General features: G+C 44.1%; 1 protein-coding gene across 1 annotated transcript in view; it reads left to right on the top strand.

The window, feature by feature from the left end:
- adrb2a (adrenoceptor beta 2, surface a) overlaps positions 1–25,813 on the top strand; it is a 237,335-nt gene extending 211,522 nt beyond the window's left edge. The window contains exons 2-3 of the mRNA XM_079508794.1: positions 23,854–23,968; positions 24,514–25,813. Coding sequence (XP_079364920.1) covers positions 24,517–25,725 — 1,209 coding nt within the window. The 5' untranslated portion in view covers positions 23,854–23,968; positions 24,514–24,516 and the 3' untranslated portion in view covers positions 25,726–25,813. The remainder of the gene's footprint in view (positions 1–23,853; positions 23,969–24,513) is intronic.
- The last annotated feature ends 1,074 nt before the right edge of the window (positions 25,814–26,887 follow it).

Here is a 26,887-nt window from a genome sequence, read left to right on the forward strand (position 1 = left end):
TGATTATACAGCTATATGCTGCCATTCCCCATGGAGAGACCTTGAAAAATCATTCTCTCTAAGAGGATCAAATAGTTAAAATACAGACAGGTCAGGACTTTAGCAGAAGCCCCTCGTTCTTGACCCCCCAAATGCATTTTTAATCCTGTATAGTTTGTTTGTTTACATACCACCAACCTCACAAGAGCCTGTTTCTCTAGGAACACTTTCTGAAAAGCATCAATCCTTATACTGCATACTGTACATGCACGCACGCACGCACACACACACACACACACACACACACACACACACACACACACACACACACACACACACACACACACACACACACTTCAACCAGGATCAGCAGACATGGCAAAGGTTGATATGAAAACACAGTAATTAATGTTAACATGTTTTCTTAATTTCACTAATCTTGTGGGCATCAAGCTGCAGTGTTAATGTAGTCCATTTATAAATCCACAGTAGCTCTGAGGATCTCCGGCCGCAGCCACACCACTTCAGCACATTACCACAGATAAGACTGGCACCGAGCCTGGACCGTGTGTGTGTGTGTGTGTGTGTGTGTGTGTGTGTGTGTGTGTGTGTGTGTGTGTGTGTGTGTGTGTGTGTGTGTGTGTGTGTGTGTGTGTGTGTGTGTGTGTGTGTGTGTGTGTGTGTGTGTGTGTGTGTGTGTGTGTGTGTGTGTGTGTGTGTGTGTGTGTGTGTGTGTGTGTGTGTGTGTGTGTGTGTGTCAGTCAGATAGACATGGGAACAGGCTCCTCGTGGTGCATGCCAGTGCAGTGCTGTCAGACTGATGAGAATTAAGCTTTTAACTCCCTGGACACACAAACACAGATCAGTACACAGTGGATTTGTTGCATTTAACTTGACGGCTTTTGTACAAACTGTAGCAATTATGCTCAAGAAGATCCCCTCTTAGGCGTGATCATTGACTCAGATCTTTAGCATCTTACCTTTGTTGACTCAAAGGAAAAGAGGGCGCTGTTTTTCCTTTTTTTTAAAGATTTATTTAATGATAATACAGACATCATCATTTAAAACAATGAATTACAGAATCAAGATATATTTTTTTTTTAACAAGACAAGACAAACTCAAAAAAGAAGACAAAAAACAGCAAAATCAACCTCCCCCCACCCACCCCCCACCCCAACCCCAGAAAGGTAAACTACACAGCTCTCATTACTCTGTATTGTACACAACACCACTTGACAACATCAACTCGGATAAATAAATAAAAACAACAATATAAATAAAACTAAAGCAAAATCAACCCAGAGGAGATATTGAAGGTAGAACCTCAAAGAACCTACCCCATATCTTTTCAAAAGTAGCAGGCTTTCTCCTTACATTGTACAGTATCTTTTCAGGAGTACAGTATGATGAAAGCTCATTCAGCCAGTGTCTCTGTGAAGGTGAGTGACGATGGTTTCTCAAATTGTTGCACGGGTGAACTTTCGCTTCCCCTCTCACCTTCTATCCATCTAAGGGTGCATTTTCACACCAGTTTTACTGCGATTAAAACGAATCCTGCTGCCCATATTGTCGGAAAGTGCGCTCCGTTTTGGCAGGTGCGAAGGCTCATTCTAATTCTGCGGAATTGTGTGGATCAAACAAAAACCTGTTTAATTCACCAAAATACAGGGGTTTGGCTTCGCTTCCAAGCGCATCTGATTTTGATGAATGCAATCACATCAACTAAAGAGGATGAACCAAAGAATGTGCCATTGTGGGATGAATATTTGGCACACGATGAGGAAGGAAAAGGCATTATTACGCAACGTAAAGTTGACCCGTGGACAGACGTGTTCTAAGGAAGCCTGTATTGCAATACGGCCAGATGATCACATTTATCAAATGCACATTTGCACAATGTCGCATTAAAGGGACATTTCACCGCTGGAAGAAACTGCAGTCACTCAATGTTAACACTTTGAGGGCGTTACATTGATTGATCAAACAATATGCCCTGCTTAATACGACATCCCCGCTATTTGTTTTATGTGTCTAAATCGCCATATTTTAATAATTATAAAGAAAGTCCGTCTCTGCCGCGGAGCTGGTGGAAGGAGCTAACTGTTATGATGTCAAAACTGGAAATCGACACATTCGCTGGGCTGCTAGGGCTTCTGGGCTTCTGCCCCCCCCCCCCCCCTTTATTTACAGTTGCTAATAAACACAGTGGTTCAGTTCAGTTCACAACGAACACATTCAATTGTTTCAGCATCTTGTTTCAACATTTCAGCATGATCGGGTGGATTTGACCTTTAGGTAGGCTAGAATTGCATGGGGGGGGGGGACGGGGGGGGGGACGCAAATTTATTTATTTCCCCCAGATGGTCTAACATGATGACATGATTTGACCAATGTATTACCAATCTCGTACACCATTGCTCACGAAAGCAAGATCCTTGACCCAATTACAGCCACTGCATCTTTATTTTAACAGTTCTGTTCCCCGGACACTGTTTTGGGATATTTTGGCTGAGATGGCTCTGTTAGTCAGATAGTCAGATAGACCTACTGACGGTAAGGTAAGGAAAGGTCGGTCGAGTCTAACCGAGCATTCAATAACATCCCTCATCATGGATAATAATCATTGTATTCCTATACCTATTATCTTATCAACATAGTAAACACATTTCAAGTTAACCAGCTTAACCTTATATATGATTGAATTAGTTGGAAATGGAATGCAGGCTTGGCAGTTGAAATGCAAATGACCCATTAGCTTGAACAATGCCGTCTCCAGCTGTCGGGAGGTGTGAAACTTCACTGCTTGCGGGGGGAGAAAGGCTGTCATTTAGGCGAAAAAGACCAGACCTACTAGGTATAAGTATGCCTAAAATCATATTTACAAAAACAGAGATGATTTGAATCGAATATTTAGAAAAATTCATGCAAGGGGAACTTTGCAGTCCAGAGCTGGACTGGGAATCCTGACGGCTCTGCTGATCTGGAGTCAGATAAGTGTTAATTTTGTTTGTGTAGACAGTAGGCAGCTCCTATTAACCTACCAGGTTTATTTATGTTAGCCAAGTATCCCTCACTAGCTAGCCGCTAACGCGTGCACACACACACACACACACACACACACACACACACACACACACACACACACACACACACAGCAAGGGGGAAAGAAAGAATCAAAAACAGAAGGTACATTTTACACATACCTATCCATACAGTATGCACATGAGGTTACATACGGTGCATGAGCTTAGCACCTGGCGTACTGATCATGATGTATAGGTGCAAAAAGAAGGTCAGTGCGTTGTTCCGACCAGAGGTCGCAGTTAACTATGAAACCTTGCGTTTTTGACATCTAACCCACAATCCCCATCACTCTGTCACGTCACCTAACTCAAATCCCCGTCGACATCAGCCCATCGGCCCCCTGGTCACCCCATTTTCACACCCACTCGGGCAGACAAGTGAAAGTCTGTGTGTCTTTGAAGTCTGCATGTTGCTTTTCATCAAGTATTCAACGAGATTGATGAACTTCTCATCTGACACCATGTTGGCTGAAAGAAAACAAAAACAAGTATGTTGTCTCTAGGGAAGGACACAGCACTGCTCAATGGGCGGAATTCAGCTGCAAAATACGGATGAAATCGATCCCGGTTCGGAAAAACTTTACACGGACGAGATATTCGTGTGCAAACGTGATTGACATAAAGTGAGGTTGATTTTTGTTTCGTGCTCTGACATTCGCTGCGACATTTGGCCAAAAAAAACGGTTTCCAGTGTGCGACCTTAAGGATGATTCCGATTCTGATTTTCAAAATAATTTTGAAATATTTTGTGGTGTGGTTAATTCCAGTACGAGACAATGGAAAGTGGTGGTGAATGATTAGGTTTGAGATGATGGAAACCTTTTTACATAACGGACGATTCTGTTCCCAATCCATGTCATTGTCTATTCACAGGAATACTAGCTGGTTGCTATGGCACCAGCTAATGGAGATGCTTAATATAATCACATCAAATCAAAACAGCTTCAGTCACAGTACATAAGGGACTTTTCAAATCATATGGAAATGCAATGATAATAGCCTATAATTTAAGTTCACTATGTTGGATTATACAGTACATTACGCAAGTTTCATGTGTGTGTGCGTGTGCGTGTGCGTGTGTGTGTGTGTGTGTGTGTGTGTGTGTGTGTGTGTGTGGTGAGTCATAGTCACTGGGCCCAGGCACAACAAGAATTCAAATCAAATCAAATCAAACTTTATTTGTATAGCACATTTCCAACGACCGAGGTCGAACCAAAGTGCTTCACATCACAGAGCATAAGAACATACATCGAGAGTAATACAAGAATAAAAGGAAGGAAAAGCATTATGTAAAAAATGTCAGAACAGAACAATATATCAAAAACAAAAGGCAGTTCCATAGGTGCATGGGAACATAGTGCATAGGTAGGCTATAAAGGCCACGGTAAACTTAATTAGGAAACGCGATTGAAAAGAAATGAGTCGCCAAAGGAATTTGAATTAAAATACTTTGCATCTGTGGTCAAGCAAAAACAACTCTGTGGCGGACAATAGGGAGTCCTGATGAGTTGACTGCAAGGAGGTGTCTGTGTATACCACAGCTTGGGAGCCAGGAGGGAGAAGAGGATGTGTAGAGCGTTGTGTATACCACAGCTTGGGAGCCAGGAGGGAGAAGAGGATGTGTAGAGCGTTGTGTATACCACAGCTTGGGAGCCAGGAGGGAGAAGAGGATGTGTAGAGCGTTGTGTATACCACAGCTTGGGAGCCAGGAGGGAGAAGAGGATGTGTAGAGCGTTGTGTATACCACAGCTTGGGAGCCAGGAGGGAGAAGAGGATGTGTAGAGCGTTGCCGGGTGATTTTGGGAAGGCTCAAACGGACAGCTAACACTAGACGATGTAAGTGAATGGTAATGGGTGTGGGGTTGGACCATGTCTTGACGGGTGACATTCCCTTCTTCTTTTTGTTGCCCCACACCCACTGGCGTACCAGGCAAAGCCACAGTAGCTCCCAGAAACAAACAATAGACTAGAGCATTCATGGGCAACTGGCATTTTCACGAACCCCATTTTCACTTAATGCGGCCTGCAGGTTAATATCCGAATATTGATATAGCCTATTTGTTTCAGCTGTTACAAACATGACCTGCTTTAATTACTTCAGTCTATATTAGTAGCTGAATGACTAGAATTAGAATTGTATTGTATTTTTTTATGTCCAATGTATTTGCTCATATACATTTGTTCATAAAGTTACCCTTTAACTAAATGCATTTGCAATTAAATAAACATGATGCTTTTCAGGCTGTCAATTCAAATATAGCAAAAATAGCAGATCTACAAGCTCACGTTTTGAGCTTGTAGATCTGCTATTTTTAATACGACAATATAGTGACTGTGGAACTATAGAGGGTATGCGCGTGACATCATCAAACCCGGAAGTTATGCGGGAACAAGTGGCAAACAACGTCTTTCTGGCATCGACAGCCCATAAATCCAAACAGAAAAGTCCAATATGATTGCATTAACACTTTGCCTGCCTTGAATTGTTTTGGCGATCAGCTCTGCTTAATACGCTAAACCCGCTATTTGTTTAATGCGTTTAATTCACTGTTTTAAAATAATTAAAAAAATAGCTGATTTATCGCGGACCTGGTGACGAGGCCGTCGCGCTATGATGACGAAACCGGAAATCGAACTTCCGGGGCCAGTGCTAGGAAGCTTCCTTGTACTGGCTCAATGCAAGTGAACAGGGGGCTTGTTTGCACCACAACACGCTGTGGAGGCTGTTCTCGTTTCACATTGTCATGGCACCTGGTTTTTCTCATCAAAAACAAACGATCAGACTATATTTCGCCGGACTTTCGTGGTTGAAAGCTGCAAATACTTCGGCGTATTCTCCAAAGGTTGTAAAACAATCTAGGTAGCGTAGAATATTGGATTAAATAGCAGTAGTCCTGTTAAACGACGTTAAACAATGTTAAACTCACTTTGCCACTCGATTTGCCATTCACTTTATGCATGCGCATACCCTCTATAGTGGCCCTCTCCATCTTCAAAGTTGCCCACCCCTGGACTAGAGGTACAATTCTTGTGCTGGTGCATTATAGTGAAAATTCTACAACCTAGTAACTACAAAAGGCATCACACATACCCAGAGTTACACTAAATCCTAATATATATTGAGCAAGACAACCCCGTCTATGCCACATTTTCTGGGCATATTGATGTCATTTGGAACATCTCAGATGCTGTGAGCCTCTTGGCTATTATCTCCTGAAATTGTCCTCCCAATCTTCTGCTGTAGTCTGAAAACCCACCTCTTCAGACTCCATCTTAGCCCGTAGCACTTGCACTAGCCTCGGCGATCGTACAGGCATATGCAAAGGCTAAACTTATAATTTAGATAGCATTTATGTACTGTAGACATAACACTCTATAATGTATACTCATAGCTTCAATATACAGATAATATATACAGTTAGACAGATATTGGATTCTATAGCTTGCTTATGATTCTTAATGACTTTCTATGTATGTGATACATGTATTACCTTGTGTTGTTCTTGTAAATCGCTCTGGATTAAATGCTAAATGCCTAAATAGTAAATTGTAGGGGCTCACACTGTGTCAAGTGTGTCATTAATGTCTCAGCTTTGATTGGCTGACTGACCTGGGGATATGCGTAAGCTGAGTATAAATGCCCTGAGCCTTGAGCCAGGAGTCATGAGCCATAGCTTAACTCACACGGTATACTGTATTTATTATATAGAGTACAGTGGAAAAGTAGCTAAGTAAAAAAACATAACACTATTACATAGTGTTAAAGGTCATTGATCATGTGAGGATATCAGTGCAGTCTTGCACTAGTTCATTGTGTCACAGCCATTGAGTATTAGATTTCTAATCAAGAATATTATATATGCCACGCTCGCGCACAGCTTCAACTTGCAGCGTCGGCAAAGCGTTTGCGTTTTTTTGCAGCCATGCGCGAGTGTCCTTTCCATCTACCTGCTGTCTAAAAACCAGGAAGAGACGGCTGCTCTATAGGCGCTGTCTTGCCACCTCTTGATGCGTATGTCTGGGTGTACCTAGACAGAAGGGGTAGAAAGCTGGACACCACCACCATGCCAATGTAGAAACAATGATTGAATGTTATCTGTGTTGGTGTTTTGGAGAATAAAGATACCAGCCTATTGAGCTCTATACCATGCCTCTGTACTGCTTCCAGCCGCTAAAACGGTCATTCTTACACACGTTGTTTTTGCAAACTGTTAATAAAGTATTCAAGAAAAAGAGAAAAAAACGTCTTTCTGGTCCACATGCTGGAACAGAAGGTGGTGATACTATCTGTAAATATTTATGGATGGGTCTAAAACAAGCAACACCGGGTGGGAATTGGTGTGTGTGTATATATATATCCCAGAGTTCAACATTGCAAAACGAGTACCAGATTATTTGTCAGTGTAACCTATACAGCAGAGAGTGTGGCATTCATCAAATGAGTTACAATGGGTTGAGGAGATCAGTCCACTGCCTCTTTAACTGTATTGAAAAGTTTGCAGTCAGAAAAGTCAGTCAATATTTAATAGGACTACACATACAGTAGATGGTAGATGTACAGTTATGCTGGGTGCCAGCATATGAGTGTTTGGCATGGAATGAGGGTGCTGAAATATTACTAGGGAAGGGTGAAGAGAAAGCAATCGTTAAGAAGAAAGGAATGGAAGTATGGCAGAGAAGTATGAAGATGGGAATGAAGATGGGAAAGAACAAGGGTAGGTATAAAATTCAAAAAACTGTCAATGAAAGGAGCAGACAGGAAGAAAGCATCATTACAAGACTTAGGGTGGCTCATACAGGGTTAAATAGCACATTGTTTATTATTAGTAAGGCAGAGAGCAACACATGTGGGACATGTGGTGATACAGAAAGTGTAGAGCACATCTTATTGAAGTGACAGTTATGCAGAGGAAAGAGCACATCAGTGTTCAACTGTACATGTTCAAGTATATTCAATGCACAAAAGTACCTTATGTCGAGAGAATGGCCAAAAGCTGCCTTCAGACCTGAATACATATATTCGCCTCGGTTCATCCCGTTTGTGCTACGCCAGGTTGCGAACTATGGCCCATGAGTTGATTTACACAATTATATAAGTTTTTACTAAACCTATTCCAAATACATGAAAACATTTCAGGCGCCACATCATTAACATAAGAGAACATATAACACAAGAGCTCTGCTCTATAGCACTTGGTACCTTCCCCCACTCAATCAAGAGGAACACCAATTGTACTGCAGGAGAGACAGGTGCCAAACAATCCTACTAAACACAATTCACAATCAACAGAAATGCTGTTAAAACCCATGCACCATCTTTGTGTCCTTTTATAATTCATTGTTGGTACAAATGATGAAATAAGAATAACATGCAACACTAATGTCCAGTCACACAGTCCTCCAAGCCGGCTGCTGTTAACACCCCAATCGCCCAGGACGAAGTTCACCGCCCTTTCAATTAGTAACACCCAGCGCCCAGGAAGAAGTTCTATCCAAAAGACGAAGATTATTGATATCACAACCGATCGCATCGCTCCACAGCCTAGGAGCACCTGTTGCGCAATACTCGATGTTGCGTAACAGTGGGACGTCATAGAAAATGTTCCCCCCCTGTTTAGCCGACGAGAACGAAAATCTTAAAACGTTAATAACTCGCGATCTAAATCATCCCGTCCAATTCTAAGAAAGGATAATGTGTTAATGTGGCCCACCGCGGTCCAGTCGCTAGTCGCGGTAGATTTAATCTTACCTCCCGTTGTTGTCGATCGGCTTTAGAGTGTTTTGGCTACATTTAGCTGCTACATCCACATCCGGGATAACATCCGGTCCGTCGGTAAAAGTGCTCCGCTGCTATAAATCGCTTGGGCGCTATGATTGAATGGATTAAATAACCCTGGACAATCGGAGTGTTTTAAATGGAAGCAGCTGTGTAGTAGTGTATGTCTGTTTGTTCCTCTTTAGTCTATAGGGCACGGGCTTCCCCGTGACACAGTGGTTTTCAACCCTTTTCATATCGGAGCCCATTATTTATTCCGCATTTGAGCCACGGACCACCAACTGATGAGATTTAGCCTTGCAGACCCAAAACTAAAGAATTTGTCCACATTTCCCAGCTGTATTGATGTTGGTTGGTACCATAGGAGAGATAACGTTGATCAAAATAATCTTCTACATTCTCTAATTGTGTAGACTTCTTGAAAATGTACTGTACTTAAGTAATCCAGAGGATTTAACTCTTGAGAGGGTAAAATTAAACCAAATGGACGCGTTTCATTTTTTACTCTCAAGAGGCCAGTGGTTGAGTCCCCCCTCATGCTAGACCATGGGTTTTCAACAGGTGGTCCGTGGACCACTGGTGGTCCGTGAAGGTGTTGCATGTGGTCCCTGACCATGCATTTAGTAATGTAGGAAAGTGAAGATTTATTGCATTGACCACAAGTTGAGAAACAATGCAGTAAATGATCTGGTGACAAATGTAGACGCGTCGATGTTGTCAGTTACTGGGAAGTCGGATGTCAAGAACTTCCACAGAAAAGTGAGTTAGAAATAGAATCTCAAGGGAAACCGTACCGGTTTGCCTGGTTGAGTCACCATTATAAGGAAATGTGCCCATAATCAATCGCAAGTGTCTGCTTACTCATAGAGTAAGTTACAATGAACAGCAACATGAGTTTAATATGGAAGGTTAATTTCTTTCCCCCACACCACGGCCATATCCCCCCTCCCAACACAACAATGGTCCCCAGGTTAATTCTCAGTCAGGGTGGTGGTCCCCGGGTTGATTCTCAGTCAGGGTGGTGGTCCCCAGGTTGATTCTCAGTCAGGGTGGTGGTCCCCAGGTTAATTCTCAGTCAGGGTGGTGGTCCCCAGGTTGATTCTCAGTCAGGGTGGTGGTCCCCAGGTTAATTCTCAGTCAGGGTGGTGGTCCCCAGGTTAATTCTCAGTCAGGGTGGTGGTCCCCAGGTTGATTCTCAGTCAGGGTGGTGGTCCCCAGGTTGATTCTCAGTCAGGGTGGTGGTGGTCCCCAGGTTAATTCTCAGTCAGGGTGGTGGTCCCCAGGTTGATTCTCAGTCAGGGTGGTGGTCCCCAGGTTGATTCTCAGTCAGGGTGGTGGTCCCCAGGTTGATTCTCAGTCAGGGTGGTGGTCCCTGGTTCATAATCAGTTGAAAACCCTTGTGCTAGACCATTCAAACCAGGTGAGACAGGGATTGATGGACAGGGGTTTATAGAACCAAGTGAGACACTGAAGGCATAATGGCTTCCATTTATATTCCATCTCCACGAAAATAAAACCGGCAAGTCAATAAAAATGCTTTCTATTCATATAGCAGCACGCACACGCATACACGCACACTTCAATTTACACTACTGCTCTTTTATTTATTTCTCTATTTACTGTTCCCCTCCCTCTCTCTCTCTCTGATTCCTCTCCCACAGCGCACACAGCCCACACCCATAAAAGATTGATAACATAACCCAAGCTGTTTGTGAGGGGGAAACTGCTCATCAGCTGGCTAGATAAACATCGCAGGGTGGCACGCAGAATCCTTGAACCAGCAGGAAGTGCTGTGAGAAATGGACAGTTTTGATTGCAAAATATAAATCAAACACCGCCAAACCAGAGACAGATGCCCCAATACCCCCTTGGTGCTGATCTGAGGCCAGTGAGGGACCTTGTGCGCACGTGAATGATAAAGGTTCGCGACCACTGATCCCAAACAGCTATGCTGAGTCATGTGGGCCACATTGCGTAATGTGTAATTTTGACCTAGCAGGCCAGTGGCTGAGTCCCCCCCTCCCCCCGCATGGGAAAATCAAGTGGGATGTTCCCTGCTGCATCAATGGAAACTCAGCACATCTGTAGTGTGGATTGATGTATCTGTCCATCCCTCCGTCCTTTTGCAGTTGTGTTGAATTGCATTTGGCGCCAATGAAACGTGCTACCACTACTAGGCTTGTCTGGATAACGTTGCCACTCATGTGCTCTACAGCTGTCTCTGCAACAAGAGGCCTTGTTTATGTTATTGTATGTCTAATTGATAAATTATCAATCCTTTGATAATAAACCCTGCTTGAGAACACAAATATTAGATATATACTGCATTAGATGCGGCGTAGACAAACATAACACAAGGGGAATGTTGCTTTTGGCTGGTGCCGGAGATTCTGGTTACAGGGATTATTTCAATAGGCCACTGGGTCAATTGTAAGATTTAACCTTTTAACCTTGTCACCACCCCACCCCCTCTTTGTGAAGGTTTGCATTTGAGTGTTGGGATCAAAAGATCAATAAGGCTCCACCAGACAAATGAAGTAACCCCCCACCACCCTGAGACCACCCATGTCTCTAGCCTGATGATAACACCAAGCCAAGGAAGGCTTGGTCGGCCCTAGAAGATGGTTTATCTTGGCATAGCTTCTATTTATGCGTCTCTTTACTGTGAATGCCAAAACAGTGAAATGCTGATTTGATTTGTGGTGATACACAGTGCAGAAAGGTTGCTGCTTTGGAAACTTTCCTCTCAGCTTTTTTGACAACACTGATATTTTATATATATATATATATATATATATATATATATATATATATATAGTAGACTGGTAGTCGACTATTAGGCCACTATTTCTTTTTCGTTTAAATGTTTTATCATTGACAGAGATTGGCAGCCCAACCAGTCTGACTGCATAACATAAAAATGTTATGCAATTAATTCCAGTTAATTGCATTTGGACTGTGGGGCCACTGGGGGGGGGGCTTAATGTCTGATTTAACATACCTGTCTGGTTTCAATTTCTACCTGTCAATTCAGGTAGAAATTGTAGCTGAATTGGGTGCGTGCAATTACTACTACACTGCACTACAGCACTCTGACACCCTTGAGCAATGTATAAATGGCGTGTGTGATGGTGAATGTTGACATTGACAGTCTCATCTTCCCCTGTATGTATGTACTATATTACATTACGTCCATACGAGTCCCTGCGGCACTGCTCACTCAAGTTGGTATGTGTGTTCTTCTCATTCTGTGACTGAGGTACACTGTATAATACATTGTACATAATATACTATTCTCATATTCACTGCATGTATTGATAGAATACATACGCAATACATAGTGCAGATATCTATTTTCAGTTTGCAATTGTATCTTTTAAAATCTTTTCTCATTACTCATGCATATCCTGTGTTTCATTCTTATGTTGCTGTTGCTGCTACCTCACCTGCATTCCCCTTTGGGGGTCAATAAAGGATTCTGTTATCTCATCTTATCTTTATGTGTTTAGTGAGTGGAGTTGCCAGATCGTTTGTTGACCTCTTCATCAAACACTCGTGGACTGACGTTGTTAAATAGTACTATAAATTGCTGTGTTGTTGACCGCATGGTTTTTATGATCTCTTCCTGGGCCTGAAGCCGCTTGAGTCTGGAGTGAACAATGAATGAGGCCTGCATCAAATTCCAGGCTAGCCGCCCACTCCTCTAAGATATCTTAGTTTCAAGACTTCATAAATTCATAGATTCGGCCGAACCCAGTCTGTCTGAAGCACTTTCTGTTTCAACCTGTCGTTTTGTGTCATTATATGTCATTATAGGCTATTTTTATGACGGACACTAGTCTTCCAATTTGTAGAAAATGGGGCTTAAGTGGTAGGCTATATTTAGATTAGAACATTCAAAATGGTTTCTATTTCCACTCCACTGTTTTACCGTACATCCACCTGTTTGATTCGCAGAGTGATGTCCCCCCCCCCCCTTTTTTTCCCCTCACTGTATATGTCTCTTTTCCCTTTTTACCTCTATGATGAATTCCTGTTCTGTTCTTTGACTATATAGAAGTGTCTATTTGTACGTCTCTAAATGTTTTGATGAATTGAACATGGTGGACCCTATTGTAAACAAGTGTAATGCTTAATTGGGTCGTCCACTCACAGTTAGTCTTTTGTATTGAGTTTGTGCTTGAAATGTACTGTAATTCTGCAAACTGTTAATAAATATTTCAATCAATCAATCAATCAATCAATCAATGTTCCTATAAGACTCATGTTCTCTTCCTTTCTACTAATACGCTGCCACATTGCTGGCATGGTAGAACAAACCGGTGTGTTGTTGTTTTTTTGTTCTTTTTTGCGGTGCGTAACTACTCCAATGACTGGCCGTGTATGTATCTCTGTCTTTCTGTGTGGGGTACGAGCAGCTGCAATACCGCTGGGTGACCTAAAGGGGCACTGTTGAGCAGCCTAAAAGGGCCATTCACACTGAGCACTATACCTGCAGTTGTTTTTTTTTGTATTACTTTATTGAATCAATCACATGTACAATTCAATTCTTTGTAGCCAATACATTTTCTTTTCACATTTTTTCTACATGTTTCATGTCACTGTTAGCTGACTTTGACCCATTTTTTTTTTCTTTTTTTTTTTTTTTGTGTGCATACATCCCTTCACCTATTTCAACACAAAAGAAAAAACAAAACATAACTGCAGTTGTTGAGCAGCCTTCGTCACAGGTATGATTTCCTTTTTTTTGGTATTGGCTCTATCCCAACTTGGTTTTGGGTGGAACCCAGCTTACGCCCTCCAGGGGCCTCTGATACCATAGAAGCAATTAGTGGTAAAGGCTCAGTGTTAATCCCTTTGGGAATGCCTTTGTTCAAATGAATTAGAAAAGGCCATACATTGATTGCCCTGGAAAGTCATTTTTACAAATCAGATCAGAGTCTGACTGCATTAGACTCTATTCGCTTTAAATCTAAAGGTTAAATTCAGATTTCTGTGTTCTGTTTTATCCAGTTCAGTCCTGGGGTTCGACTCAGGACCTGCACTCCCTCGAGATATGTTAACTACAGGCGCACAGAGATTTTGCACATTTATAGTAGGATTTCATGTATTTCCATGAGTGGAATATAATAATAATAATAAGCTGTAAAATGTAATCCATGTATCAGTTGATGCCATCAACTTATTATTATAAGTACACATGGGTAGCCACTATGTCATCATGACATAGTGGCTACCCATGTGTACTTATAAGCAGTACAGCATTTTTACTTGTATACATCTGTCTCCCATAATAAAGGGAAAATAACAAAGAATGGACCACCCACCCTCATTTACAAAAATAAATAGATGAATAGAAATGGCTCACTTCACATGACCAGTGTTCAGAGCATGTGTACAATCTGAAGTGCATGGTGCATTTATATAGTCCCTTTATCCAAGGCGCTTTACATATATTGTGCATGACCGATGACAGAGGAAACCAGGGGTTCAGTGTCTTGCTCAGGGACACTTCGACAATAACTCTGGGGGAGCCCGGGTTCGAACTGGCAACCTTGCGGTTCATATCCGGCCACTCTACCCCTGAGCCACCTCCGACCCATGATGACCAGACATGTGTAGACCAGAATATGGGGGCTTAACGTCTGTTTTAATGTTATGAAAGAGGTTAAGCTTGGTGTCAGAGGCAGAGCCTAAGCTTCCATTTCCTCTCCCACACCTGAAACAAACTTATTCCCCCGAGGAGGGGGAGTAATTGCCTCCAGTTATTGTTCCAGACAGGGGTCAGAAAGTCTATGCAGGAGGCGGGGGTGGGAGGGACAGACGCAGTGTCTGAAGGGAGGTTGGAAACAGGTTGGGTCAGCAGGGCAGAATGGCTCCACCCTACTGTAGTGTTTTAGACCAGTGGTTTTCAACCAGTGTTACGCGGACCACCAGTGGTCCTTGAGGGGGTTCCAGGTGGTCCCCAACCAAATGGACCCTTATAGATCTTTGCGGGTCCATTTGGTTTCGATTCGCTCTCACAGAGTTAGATTATTGTTAAACATCTGCATTTCTTTTACAAGAAGCCTATACAATTAGAGAATGTAGAAGAATTGTTATTTTGATCGTTTGCCAAAAGCAAGGAATTGTAGACTAAATCTTATCCAACGACAACAAAATATTCTTTAGTTTTGGGTCTGAGAGGCTAAATGGTGGTCCGAATAAAATGCCGATTAAATAATGGGCCTTGAAATTAAAAGGGTTGAAACCCCCTGTTGTAAGGCCGGATGCCTACTGTGTACGGTATGTGTGCAGCATGCACATACTGTACTGTATACTGATATACTGCAACAGCATCTTCAAGCACAAAGTGTGCCATGACCAAGGTACATGCTTGGCTACTTTTCAGCCATTCTCTTCATGGAAGACTGTGCACTGAAATAGAAGCCATTGTTCTTGAATCAATAAACATTTGAAATGTCGTTTGAAATGACCAAACCAATGATGTCACTGGTAGGCATGTTTCTGAACTGTTCACTGCCCACCTCTGGCGTGTGGAAAGAAATTGTGCCATCTCATAATGAGCATTGGTGAGGACACGGAGACTATGTTGAAATGAGTGAAGTGCTCCTTTCATTATGTCTTGATATTTTGCTGCTGCAATGTTGAGGAACCAAGACCAAATGATTTGGTTCCTCAACATTGTGTACAAATGAAAATCTAGAATATTTCATCTTGAATTTGTATTTAGTTGCTGGTGTGGCGCAACCTATAGCTATAGTATAAATCAGGGATAACAAAGTTTCACTCATCAGAACAGCTCTACAGTGCAGCGCAGCGCTACAGATTGAAGCCCAGAGCCAAGTCACTTAGTGGGTTTTCCAAATGTGGAACGTTCTGCTCCGTCCGGGAGTGACAGGAAGCAGGAAGACAGACGTCATGGGCCAAGGAAACCGGTCATGATTAATCGAACGTGCAGACAAGTCTCTTACCAAAGTCTCAAAACAGGACACTGAACAGGAATCTCATTTACGTTGCTGTGTGAGTTGAAATTGTTATAGCTGATGCTCAGATCCACAGTGACTGGACTGCACTGGACTGGACTGCACTGGACTGCACTGCAGCACAACAAGCTTGAAATTCCCAACGCTGGCATCATTGCATTTAGTTGAATTCACGAGAGTCTTGCAAAGGACGTAACAAATATGTCCTGCATCTGATGAGCATGTGTCAGAGAGGCTGGCTGAAAGTTGTGGGTCGCAGATGTCCTTAACGTACTTTTATTTGTTTTGTTTATTTCCGTGACAGTGCACATGAATGAACATTTCAATCCATACACATGATTGCCTTGTAAATATGCCATCCGGAGTCCCATTTATTGTTTCTGAGGAAGCTGCAGGCAGGGGGAAATAGTGTTTTTCTACCACATATGGTTCAACATTTGTGGCATCCCCAGACCCCTTTGACTCCCGACAGCATGTCTGTGTACCTAATTTGGTGAAGATTGGTAATACAATAATAATAAAATGTATATAATAATAAATAAAATAAATAGGCTATACATAAATCATGTTTATGTATTTATTTATATTCATATCACAAATAGTAAGATTTGTTGCATTTGTTAAGTTAAAGCCCTTTCGCATGGTTCTGTCTGCACTCCATATCAAGTTTGGGTATGATTTGTGACATTGTGACTATATACAGCTCTGTCCTAACTCGTGTCCCAATTGCCATTGACAATGAAAGGAGAATTTACGTCTTGTGTCTGAGCAAATCTGCTTTTTGTGTAACCCTTTTTTTGTCCTAACACAAACATTAAATGTCATTGATAATGAATGGAAAATTACGTCATATGTGTCTGTGCAAATCAGCTTTTTGTGCTAACATACATTAAATGCCATTGACAATGAAAGGTTCTCCACCAAGAAGAGCTTTATAGTGGAGGATAAGAAAAGGAGAAATACGGGCATGTTAGGGATAACTTTTTATTGTAGAGTGTATAAGAGAACCATATAGTTGTCGCTATTTGCAAGTTTCAACACGTTTGTTCTATAAAATGCATACAGCCCTGTCCAGACAAGTATGGGTAGATATGTACACCTACAGCACACACACACACACACACACACACACACACACACACACACACACTTCGTGTTTTTGCACATAATCACAACAAAGCTTATGTTATTATGCACTTCACTTGTCATATAGAACACGTCAAGATGACCATACTCTTACAGAGAATTCCCCCCATGAACAAGCACTTGACGACGGCGGCACGGAAGCGGCATAAGAAACCTCGAGCAGAACCTGGCCCTATGCCTCCACTCACTGGTCGGGTTGGTCAGAACCTGGCCCTATGCCTCCACTTACTGGTCGGGTTGGTCAGAACCTGGCCCTCTGCCTCCACTCACTGGTCGGGTTGGTCAGAACCTGGCCCTATGCCTCCACTCACTGGTCGGGTTGGTCAGAACCTGGCCCTATGCCTCCACTTACTGGTCGGGTTGGTCAGAACCTGGCCCTATGCCTCCACTTACTGGTCGGGTTGGTCAGAACCTGGCCCTATGCCTCCACTTACTGGTCGGGTTGGTCAGAACCTGGCCCTATGCCTCCACTTACTGGTCGGGTTGGTCAGAACCTGGCCCTATGCCTCCACTCACTGGTCGGGTTGGTCAGAACCTGGCCCTATGCCTCCACTTACTGGTCGGGTTGGTCAGAACCTGGCCCTATGCCTCCACTTACTGGTCGGGTTGGTCAGAACCTGGCCCTATGCCTCCACTTACTGGTCGGGTTGGTCAGAACCTGGCCCTATGCCTCCACTTACTGGTCGGGTTGGTCAGAACCTGGCCCTATGCCTCCACTTACTGGTCGGGTTGGTCAGAACCTGGCCCTATGCCTCCACTTACTGGTCGGGTTGGTCAGAACCTGGCCCTATGCCTCCACTTACTGGTCGGGTTGGTCAGAACCTGGCCCTATGCCTCCACTTACTGGTCGGGTTGGTCAGAACCTGGCCCTCTGCCTCCACTCACTGGTCGGGTTGGTCAGAACCTGGCCCTATGCCTCCACTTACTGGTCGGGTTGGTCAGAACCTGGCCCTCTGCCTCCACTTACTGGTCGGGTTGGTCAGAACCTGGCCCTATGCCTCCACTTACTGGTCGGGTTGGTCAGAACCTGGCCCTCTGCCTCCACTTACTGGTCGGGTTGGTCAGAACCTGGCCCTCTGCCTCCACTCACTGGTCGGGTTGGTCAGAACCTGGCCCTCTGCCTCCACTCACTGGTCGGGTTGGTCAGAACCTGGCCCTCTGCCTCCACTCACTGGTCCTGGAGCAGAACCTGGCCCTCTGCCTCCACTCACTGGTCGGGTTGAGAGAAAGGGGGGAGGATGCACAGCAACGCCAATAATAATATTAACAACTATATAACAATGTCCATAGCTGTAGTCCTCGGAAACCCTTGATACACAGCTGGGGGTGGGGGGGGGGTCTGTAATCATGATCCATGGATGAGAAAACACAAAAACTCTTGGAGGGGGGGGAATGAAGTTAGTAACATAGATTGATGGGTCAATATACAGGTGGAGAGGGAAGGCAAAGGATAGGAGCTCGGTGAAGTCATAGGAAGTCCCCCGGGCGATCTAATCCTATAACAGCATAACTAAGAGCCCCCAAAGCCCCCGGCTATATACAATAATACTGTATATATTGTACATATTATGTACAGGAAATGGACACCCATAGAGAATGGCCTCATACGATGGCAATTCATGTGAGTAACCTACATATTTCTGAAACATTGCTGGGTGAAATCCAACATAGCGTGGTTTATTATAAGCTCTTCGCTCAGCTGGGTTTTTGTATATGGGCTAGATGTCTACAAACGAAACCCAGAGCATTTGTTTGTTTCAGAGCTCTGGAAGTCATCACTTCTACCAACACACACACACAGACACACACACACGCACACGCACATGTGCGGCTGGCTGTGTCCGACCACGAAAATAGCATTTGGTTGGTTTTCACCACCAACTGTGGTAAAAACCATATTTGTATTACCCATATTAACTGTATATATGATGATTTTGGATGTGACAGTACAGTACAGTGACAGTACAGTACAGAGGGACCCCCTGGGGACCCCCACACGGTAATTTCTCAACCGTTTCGGACGTGGGGCGGCTCGCCGGAACCGGCCCGGCCCCCTGGGCGCGTTCCTGGGGGTTCTGGATGTTCCGGGGACCCCCACATTGTAAAGGTCCCTGCACACTGAGCGCGTTTTTCAGATTTTTAGCAGCGTTTCTCCATCGGTTTTCTGAAAAACGCGTCCAGTGTGCAACCACCTTAACTGTCATTTCTCAACCGTTTCGGACTTGGGGCGGCTTGCCTGAACCGGGCCGGCACCCTGGGTGCGTTCCCTGGCTGAAAATCACTGATTTATAGCTATAAACTTTTATTTTTTAACAACAAACTATTTATTATAACCAAGATAAATCACTTAGAGCACCTTTAACTAAGATCTTCTACATTACAAACACGTTTTCTTTGATGTGATTCACTTTCTCGGGGTAGAATTGAGTATTCCAACAGAGTAGGAGAAATGTCCAAATGCATTACAAAGGAGGTATGTATGTGTTTGTTCTGCACAAGTTCTGCGACTCAGCCAAGTTCTGAAAGCTGTTCTGAAAGCTGTCACAAAGAGTATTTTCAGTCTCGTCCACTGTCATTTTTCATTCCGCTGCAATTGAGGCTGGCACACTATGTTCCCGTTCTGCAGACGGGTAGAATATTCTCTATCTGCTCCTACAACGCAGAGAACATCAAGACGTGTGCCCACACAAACGCTCACTCTCGCACTCTCGCACGCACGCACGCACGCACGCACGCACGCACGCACGCACGCACGCACGCACGCACGCACACACACACACACACACACACACGTGGCACACACGCCCGCACGATTCTGAGAACTGCTGACTGTTTCTCTTGGTCCAGAACATTAAGTCCGTATGACTGACTGACTGACTTAGTAGTTAGTTGGTCAACCATCTCTTCTATTAACAAATGTATCAGACCGTGTTGTCCGGCTGGGTATACTGTAGGTCCAGCTACTGGGTATACTGTAGGTCTAGCTACTGGGTATAGATCCAGATACTGGTCAGATCGATTTCACGAAAGTCAGATCCACACAATTCATCCTCTGCTCAATGGTTACTTTCTCCATAGTAGACATGTTGGCGCTCTCGCGGGGGATCCAGGTTCAAATGCCAGGTACAGTATAGGACTGAATGTACAGTAACAGATGAAAGCTTTCTTTAACCACTTCAACCCCATGCAGCATCCGTATGTGGTGGGGAAAGTGTCCTGCTTCATGTTGTGAGCTTGTCCATCGACTGCTTTCAGCCTTCCACCACAATAACAGAAAAGACACTAGTAGAGCCCTGAGAGACTCTGGTCAACCGTATGGGGTTTAAGTGGTTAAATAATGAAAAGGTACAGTGTGTGGAGAGACAATCAATGATGCACACGCACACTCAGTCTCACATGGAGGAGGCGCACGCCTGCCCGCACGCACGCACGCAGCGACGCACGCACGCGATTCCAGGAACTACTGACCATGTCTCTCTTGGTCCAGAACATTATAAGTCTGTATGACAGGACCACTGGACCAGAACCATGCAGGATCAGCTGGCAAACGCTACTGTACTGTACTCTGTGTGTGGATTTGTGTCAAAACTCTGAATATCACTATGAGCTATTAACCCATTCAGGACGGGATCCTGTTTTGGTGTTTGCATTTTGTTATACTTTAGCTATTGAAAAATAGCAGATCTACAAGCTCATAGCGTGGCACTGAATGCCGCGCTATGAGCTTGTAGATCTGCTATTTTAGAAAAATTGTGAAAACCTTTCAATATATATTCTTTCAGAGCGACCAATTTTAACTCACATCTTTCCTTCTGGGGGGGAGGTCCCTGGAACAACAGATGGGGGTCAATCGGCGGCCAATTACATTAAATTTTTTGCGTCCTTGACATGAAATAGAACCCACTGATGATTTAGGAGACAGTTTGTAAATTCCGGTCTCAGTCCTAAATGGGTTAAGACTACTGAACCTTCACATTTCATTAGATGAGGTCTTTTTTTTCCATCATTTAGTGTGTGTGTGTGTGTGTGTGTGTGTGTGTGTGTGTGTGTGCGTGTGCGCGTGTGTGCGCGTGTGCCATTTGTTGGCAGTCATAAATCTGTCAGTTTGGAGACATTCCACAGGCCCAGGCTGGAGCAGCCAGGACCAAAGCTTTGCATACACAGGTTAAGAGTAGAAACAGATAGATACTGAAGAGTGTATAGACCAACATTGATCCCAAGGGGAATTAATTCAATAAAGCAGGGAACCTTTGAAAGAAAGCAATGAACCATTGAGGACAACTAACTAACCTGATGCCTGAAACGCCTCTCCACTCCCATGCCATCTGCTGCCACTTGTTTCTGCTGCCTGTCACCACTGCTGCACCTTGGCCCTCCAACACAGAGCTCGGTTGTTGTCAGCTGCAGTTGAGCACACCAACAATTTGAACGTTATCTCAGGCAAATTAACACATGCAAACATTTGCAAGAATTCAAGGAACATACCTAGGTTGGCAGGGTCCATAGTGAAATACTGTACACATTGGACGATATATACACACCTGAAACCTAGCTGTCTATTGTCTATTGTGTGCCGTACTAGGAATAGAATGCGCCTGCAGCATGGCTTTGTGTTCAGAGTCACGGTCAACTCTCAAATTGTCTCTAGTGAACACATGGTCCTTGGCAAAAAAAAAACATTTAATTCATTTGATATGCTGTTGTGTTCACACCTGAGAGACAGCTGTCTCCTCGGTGTCTCCTCCTGTCTCCTCTGTGTGTCGCACGGCTCATAATGCATTTTCAATGGGAGTCACATGGTTTGACGAGACAACCTTGTTCCATGGGGGGACGGGACGGACAGAAGACAGCCAGGGAGCAAGCTTGTCTCGTCAAACCACGTGACTCCAATTGAAAATGAATTGCGAGCTTGCGACGCACAGAAGACACATGGAGACACCGAGGAGACCGCTGTCTCAGGTGTGGACGGCCCCTTAAGAATGGCTGATGCACCAGCACGCATCCTGCATACCTACTACTAGTACCCACTAGAAAGCACATGGAAGGAACATTGAAGTATTTAGCAAGGATTTGACAGGGAAAGTCAGTGGGAAGTCTTTATGAGCAACTAATATCTCCATGTGTGTGTGTGGTCCAGAGCAATGTGAGTGAGTAACCCTCATGTGTGTGTGGTATGCTGTGTGTGTGATATGCCGTGTGTGTGTATGTGCGTGCGCTATACACATTACTTAATCTATCTCTTGAGATAGATTAAGTAACACAGAGATGTTTACGCTGCCATTGGCACTTTCCAGTTGACCAATGAAGGTCTGATTGACTGTCAGGGACCTCAGGTCACCCACCTGTGGGTTCATGTAATGACAGACATGTTAGGCTGAGGAACAAGAGAAGACCTTTGTTTCAACTCCAAATGGATTTATATTGTAGGTAGATCACCTTTTTCCTTATTTACAGTAATTGTGTTTATTTTTCCATCTACCTCACTTACCTTTTCTTCAGTATGTATATGACTTGAATCCTAGATAATAAACACATGCTAAGGGAAACAACAGTACTCCTCTAAGCTCACCTTTCACCTGGTAATAGTGTTAACTAGTGGTGGATATTGCTTGCAATCTCACGATAGATCACGATGCAGAGGCCACGATTATATATATCGATATATTGATATACTGTATATTGATTATACGTGTATTCAAAATAATGACCATGTTGCACAAATACAGTTTCAGGCCCACAGAGATCTTTAAATTAAAATAAAATGTCTAAACATCCTAACAAGGGGTCTGGGAAGGGAGTGCATTGCAACTTGCAAGGGGGGCTTTGATAACGAACAGAGGTACGTTTGTCAACACTGATCACCCAGATAATTCATGCCGTTTATTGCCGCATCGATACAGCAGCCTCTCGATCGATTCACCTATATCGTCCGGATGTTCTATCGATAAATTGCCATATGTCGATTAATTTAATGCACCACTAGTGTTAACCATATAGACTTGTTAAACAGGGATTTGACTGTTTAATTATGATGTACACATATATGTTTGGGTGAGGGAAGTCCGAAAATATCCACCATTATTCATTTGTTGAGTAAAGCATATAAATGCAAAGCATGAATTATTTGTCAAATATGTATTTTGAGGCAAGAGAGTAAAGATCGTTCCTCATACTTTCAATTAAAAAATATTGTAATCCTGTCTACAGCTGTTGGGTAAATCTAAGTAAATTATACAGCATTTTGTAGCTCTGATACACTACTTTCATATGAAAGTAAAAATGTAAAAACATTTATGAATGAATTTTCTGCCTGACGTCCCTATTTTGTGCATGCTACTACAATTTGTTTTGCATTTACAAAATTGGCCTAGAAAATAAGGCTTGTGTGGTTAAAAGTAGTTTTTTCCCTAAAAAAAATAGAATAAATAAATTACCTAACAAATCAGCCAAACTGCAGTGCTGTTGTGCTGTTGTGCTGTGTGTGTGTGTGTGTGTGTGTGTGTGTGTGTGTGTGTGTGTGTGTGTGTGTGTGTGTGTGTGTGTGTGTGTGTGTGTGTGTGTGTGTGTGTGTGTGTGTGTGTGTGTGTGTGTGTGTGTGTGTGTGTGTGTGTGTGTGTGCTGCCCCTGCAGCAGTGAGGAGTACTCTCTGTTCAAACTCACTGCAGCTTTCAGCTCCCTCCACAGCCATACACGCGAGCTGATTGGCTGAGTAGTGGCCATGATGTCATCACAGAACATTATAAGGGCTCTGACAAATAGCCTGGGAGACACATTAGAAGGAACGCTGCTCTGAGCCGAGGGACTGGCCGGGTGACTGAGACCTAGAGAGGTGGAGGGAAAGGAGCCACACACACACACACAGACAGACAGAGAGGACTACAGAACAAACATGGGGGGCTGAGAGGACTTATCATTGGAACTACAGTATATCCAAAACCTTGGAGAGTTCTCATTTTTTTATGGGAGGCCATCAGAAACGGGACAACTACCTGTGGAGGTTTGTGATTTTTGTTTGTTTAATAATAACTTTATTTTCATCATTGCCTCTTTGAAGTTACAAAGGGTTTAGTTTGAAGTGTTGCCACATTGAGCCCTTGCTGTGTCCTTGTTTGTGTAATATAGAAATAAATACATTACATTGTAAATTAATTATAGGAAAGAAATCCACATTTTAATCAAATCTTTTATTAGATTGTATACTATTACTTTTTCAAACCATATTCATATATTGAATACATTCACTTAAAAAAGAGTGTTCCTTCTGCAGTATTATCAATATTTAATTATTGATAAGAGAGTGTGTGTGTGTGTGTGTGTGTGTGTGTGTGTGTGTGTGTGTGTGTGTGTGTGTGTGTGTGTGTGTGTGTGTGTGTGTGTGTGTGTGTGTGTGTGTGTGTGTGTGTGTGACCCGTGTGTGTGTGGTCCAGAGCAATGTGAGTGAGTAACCCTCATGTGTGTGTGGTATGCTGTGTGTGTGATATGCCGTGTGTGTGTATGTGCGTGCGCTATACACATTACTTAATCTATCTCTGGTCTCTTCAGATTATGGGAAGTCCAACCACCCCGCTCAACGTGAGTGAAGTGATAAACGGGTCCTTGGCAGACCCTGTCGCAGACGGAGATAACGATGGTTACAGCGAGGCTGAGATGGGTTTTCTGGGCATGGTCATGTCTCTGCTGGTCCTGGGCACCGTGTGTGGCAACATCCTGGTCATCACGGCCATCGGTCGCTTCCAGCGCCTGCAGACCGTCACCAACTGTTTCGTGACGTCGCTGGCGTGCGCCGACCTGGTGATGGGCCTCGTGGTGATCCCGTTCGGAGCGTGCTACATCCTGTTTGGAACGTGGCACTTTGGCAGCTTCTGGTGCGAGTTCTGGACCGCCACGGACGTGATGTGCGTCACGGCCAGCATCGAGACCCTGTGCGTCATCGCCCTGGATCGCTACCTGGCTATAACCTCCCCGTTCCGCTACCAGTCTCTGCTCACCAAGTGCAGGGCGCGCATCGTGGTGGTGGTGGTGTGGGTCAACGCGGCGCTCATCTCCTTCCTGCCCATCCACATGAAGTGGTGGACCTCGGACGACGTCGAGGCCAAGCTCTGCATCGACAACATCAACTGCTGCGAGTTCACACCAACACGGGGGTACGCCATCATCTCCTCCATCATCTCCTTCTATCTCCCGCTGGTCATCATGGTGTTCGTTTACAGCCGCGTGTTCCAGGCGGCCAAGCGCCAGCTGCGCAAGATCGACAAGAGCGAGAGGCGTTTTCGCACCGACCCGGGGTTTTCGGAGGCCAGTGACGGACGCAGCGCCAAGAAGCCCAAGTTTTGCCTGCGGGAGCACAAGGCCCTGAAGACCCTGGGCATCATCATGGGCATCTTCACGCTGTGCTGGCTGCCCTTCTTCCTGCTCAACGTGGTGGTGGCCATATGGAAGGTGGACAACATCAACCTTACCTTTACGATACTCAACTGGATAGGCTATGCCAACTCTGCCTTCAACCCGCTCATCTACTGCCGGAGCCCCGAGTTCAGACATGCCTTCAAGGAGATCTTGTGTCTGAAGAGGAACCGCTTCCCACGACTGGGACCCAATGGATTTGTCTCAGGTGGGCACAGCTGGCAGAGCGAACCCCACGGGAGGAGCAAAAACTCAGACGACAGTGATGCCATTAATGAGGGGCTCTGTGAGTCCGGGGACAAAGCAACAGACCCTAATGGGAACAGTAAAGGCATAACAACTGTACTTTGATTAAATCAGAGGCCTTTGATGAAAAGGCAACACAGAGATGTTTACGCTGCCATTGGCACTTTCCAGTTGACCGATGAAGGTCTGATTGACTGACTGACTGTAATGACAGACATGTTAGGCTGAGGAACAAGAGAAGACCTTTGTTTCAACTCCAAATGGATTTATATTGTAGGTAGATCACCTTTTTCCTTATTTACAGTAATTGTGTTGATTTTTCCATCTACCTCACTTACCTTTTCTTCAGTATGTATATGACTTAATTGTTCATCTAAGTTATTTCACATGGACTCACTGTCCATCCAGTAGATTAGCGGTTTCATCATCATCATTCGAGTGCCCTCAAGATCCGGTTTATTCACATCAATTAGCCTGTTATGTAATTGCTAATGAGCAAAGCTCAAACGGAATCTGTGGACATTTAGTTTTTTAGTGTGATATCATGGCTCGGAAAACCTGTGGAAATTTTTAATTGTGTGGATTTGTGTTGTGCTGTCTGTCACCATGATCTACCATGATAAATCATATTCCTTGAGAAGGCATATGAATTATGAAAACGGCCACTTTAAAGCGGAACATGCGGGAGGGACTTGGTCGGGGTGGTCTCAAAGGGACTTGGTCGGGGTGGTCTCAAAGCTGTAATGTCTGTGTGTGAGTACATGCGGGAGGGACTTGGTCGGGCTGGTCTCAAAGCAGTAATGTCGGTGTGTGAGTACACACAGTACAGTACATTCCACTTTAGTTTCACTCACATTTTCCTTCACCTTAACAGTGGCTTTTGTGTAGGCTGTGTTTGACGAGCAGTAGCAGATGTGGTGCAACCTGTCTCTCTTGTGCTCCAAGCCAAAGTTTCAGGCACGGAGCCGGCTTCGTGCCTGAAACACTCCAGCAGCAATGCTCTGCCCGGGGCAAACGCTCTCCGCTTGTAATGTTTCCCAGGCGCTCGCAGCACTAGTTCAGAATGCTCACAGGGTGCACGGGAAGATTATGTTTTGATCTGCACCTCAGCGCAGAGCGCCAGGGAACCACAATCTGCAGCCCGTCTGATAAAAGGTTACCGTTTCCTGTGTCAGAGGGCTGCGTGGTGAGATATTGATCTGTTCTAGTCAGTGTGGTTTATGCGTATAGTGACCCCCTGCCCTAGGTAATGTTCTCTTTCAGCTTG

The sequence above is a fragment of the Electrona antarctica genome (genome assembly GCF_951216825.1).
Source record: "Electrona antarctica genome assembly, chromosome: 1".
Lineage (NCBI taxonomy): Eukaryota > Metazoa > Chordata > Actinopteri > Myctophiformes > Myctophidae > Electrona > Electrona antarctica.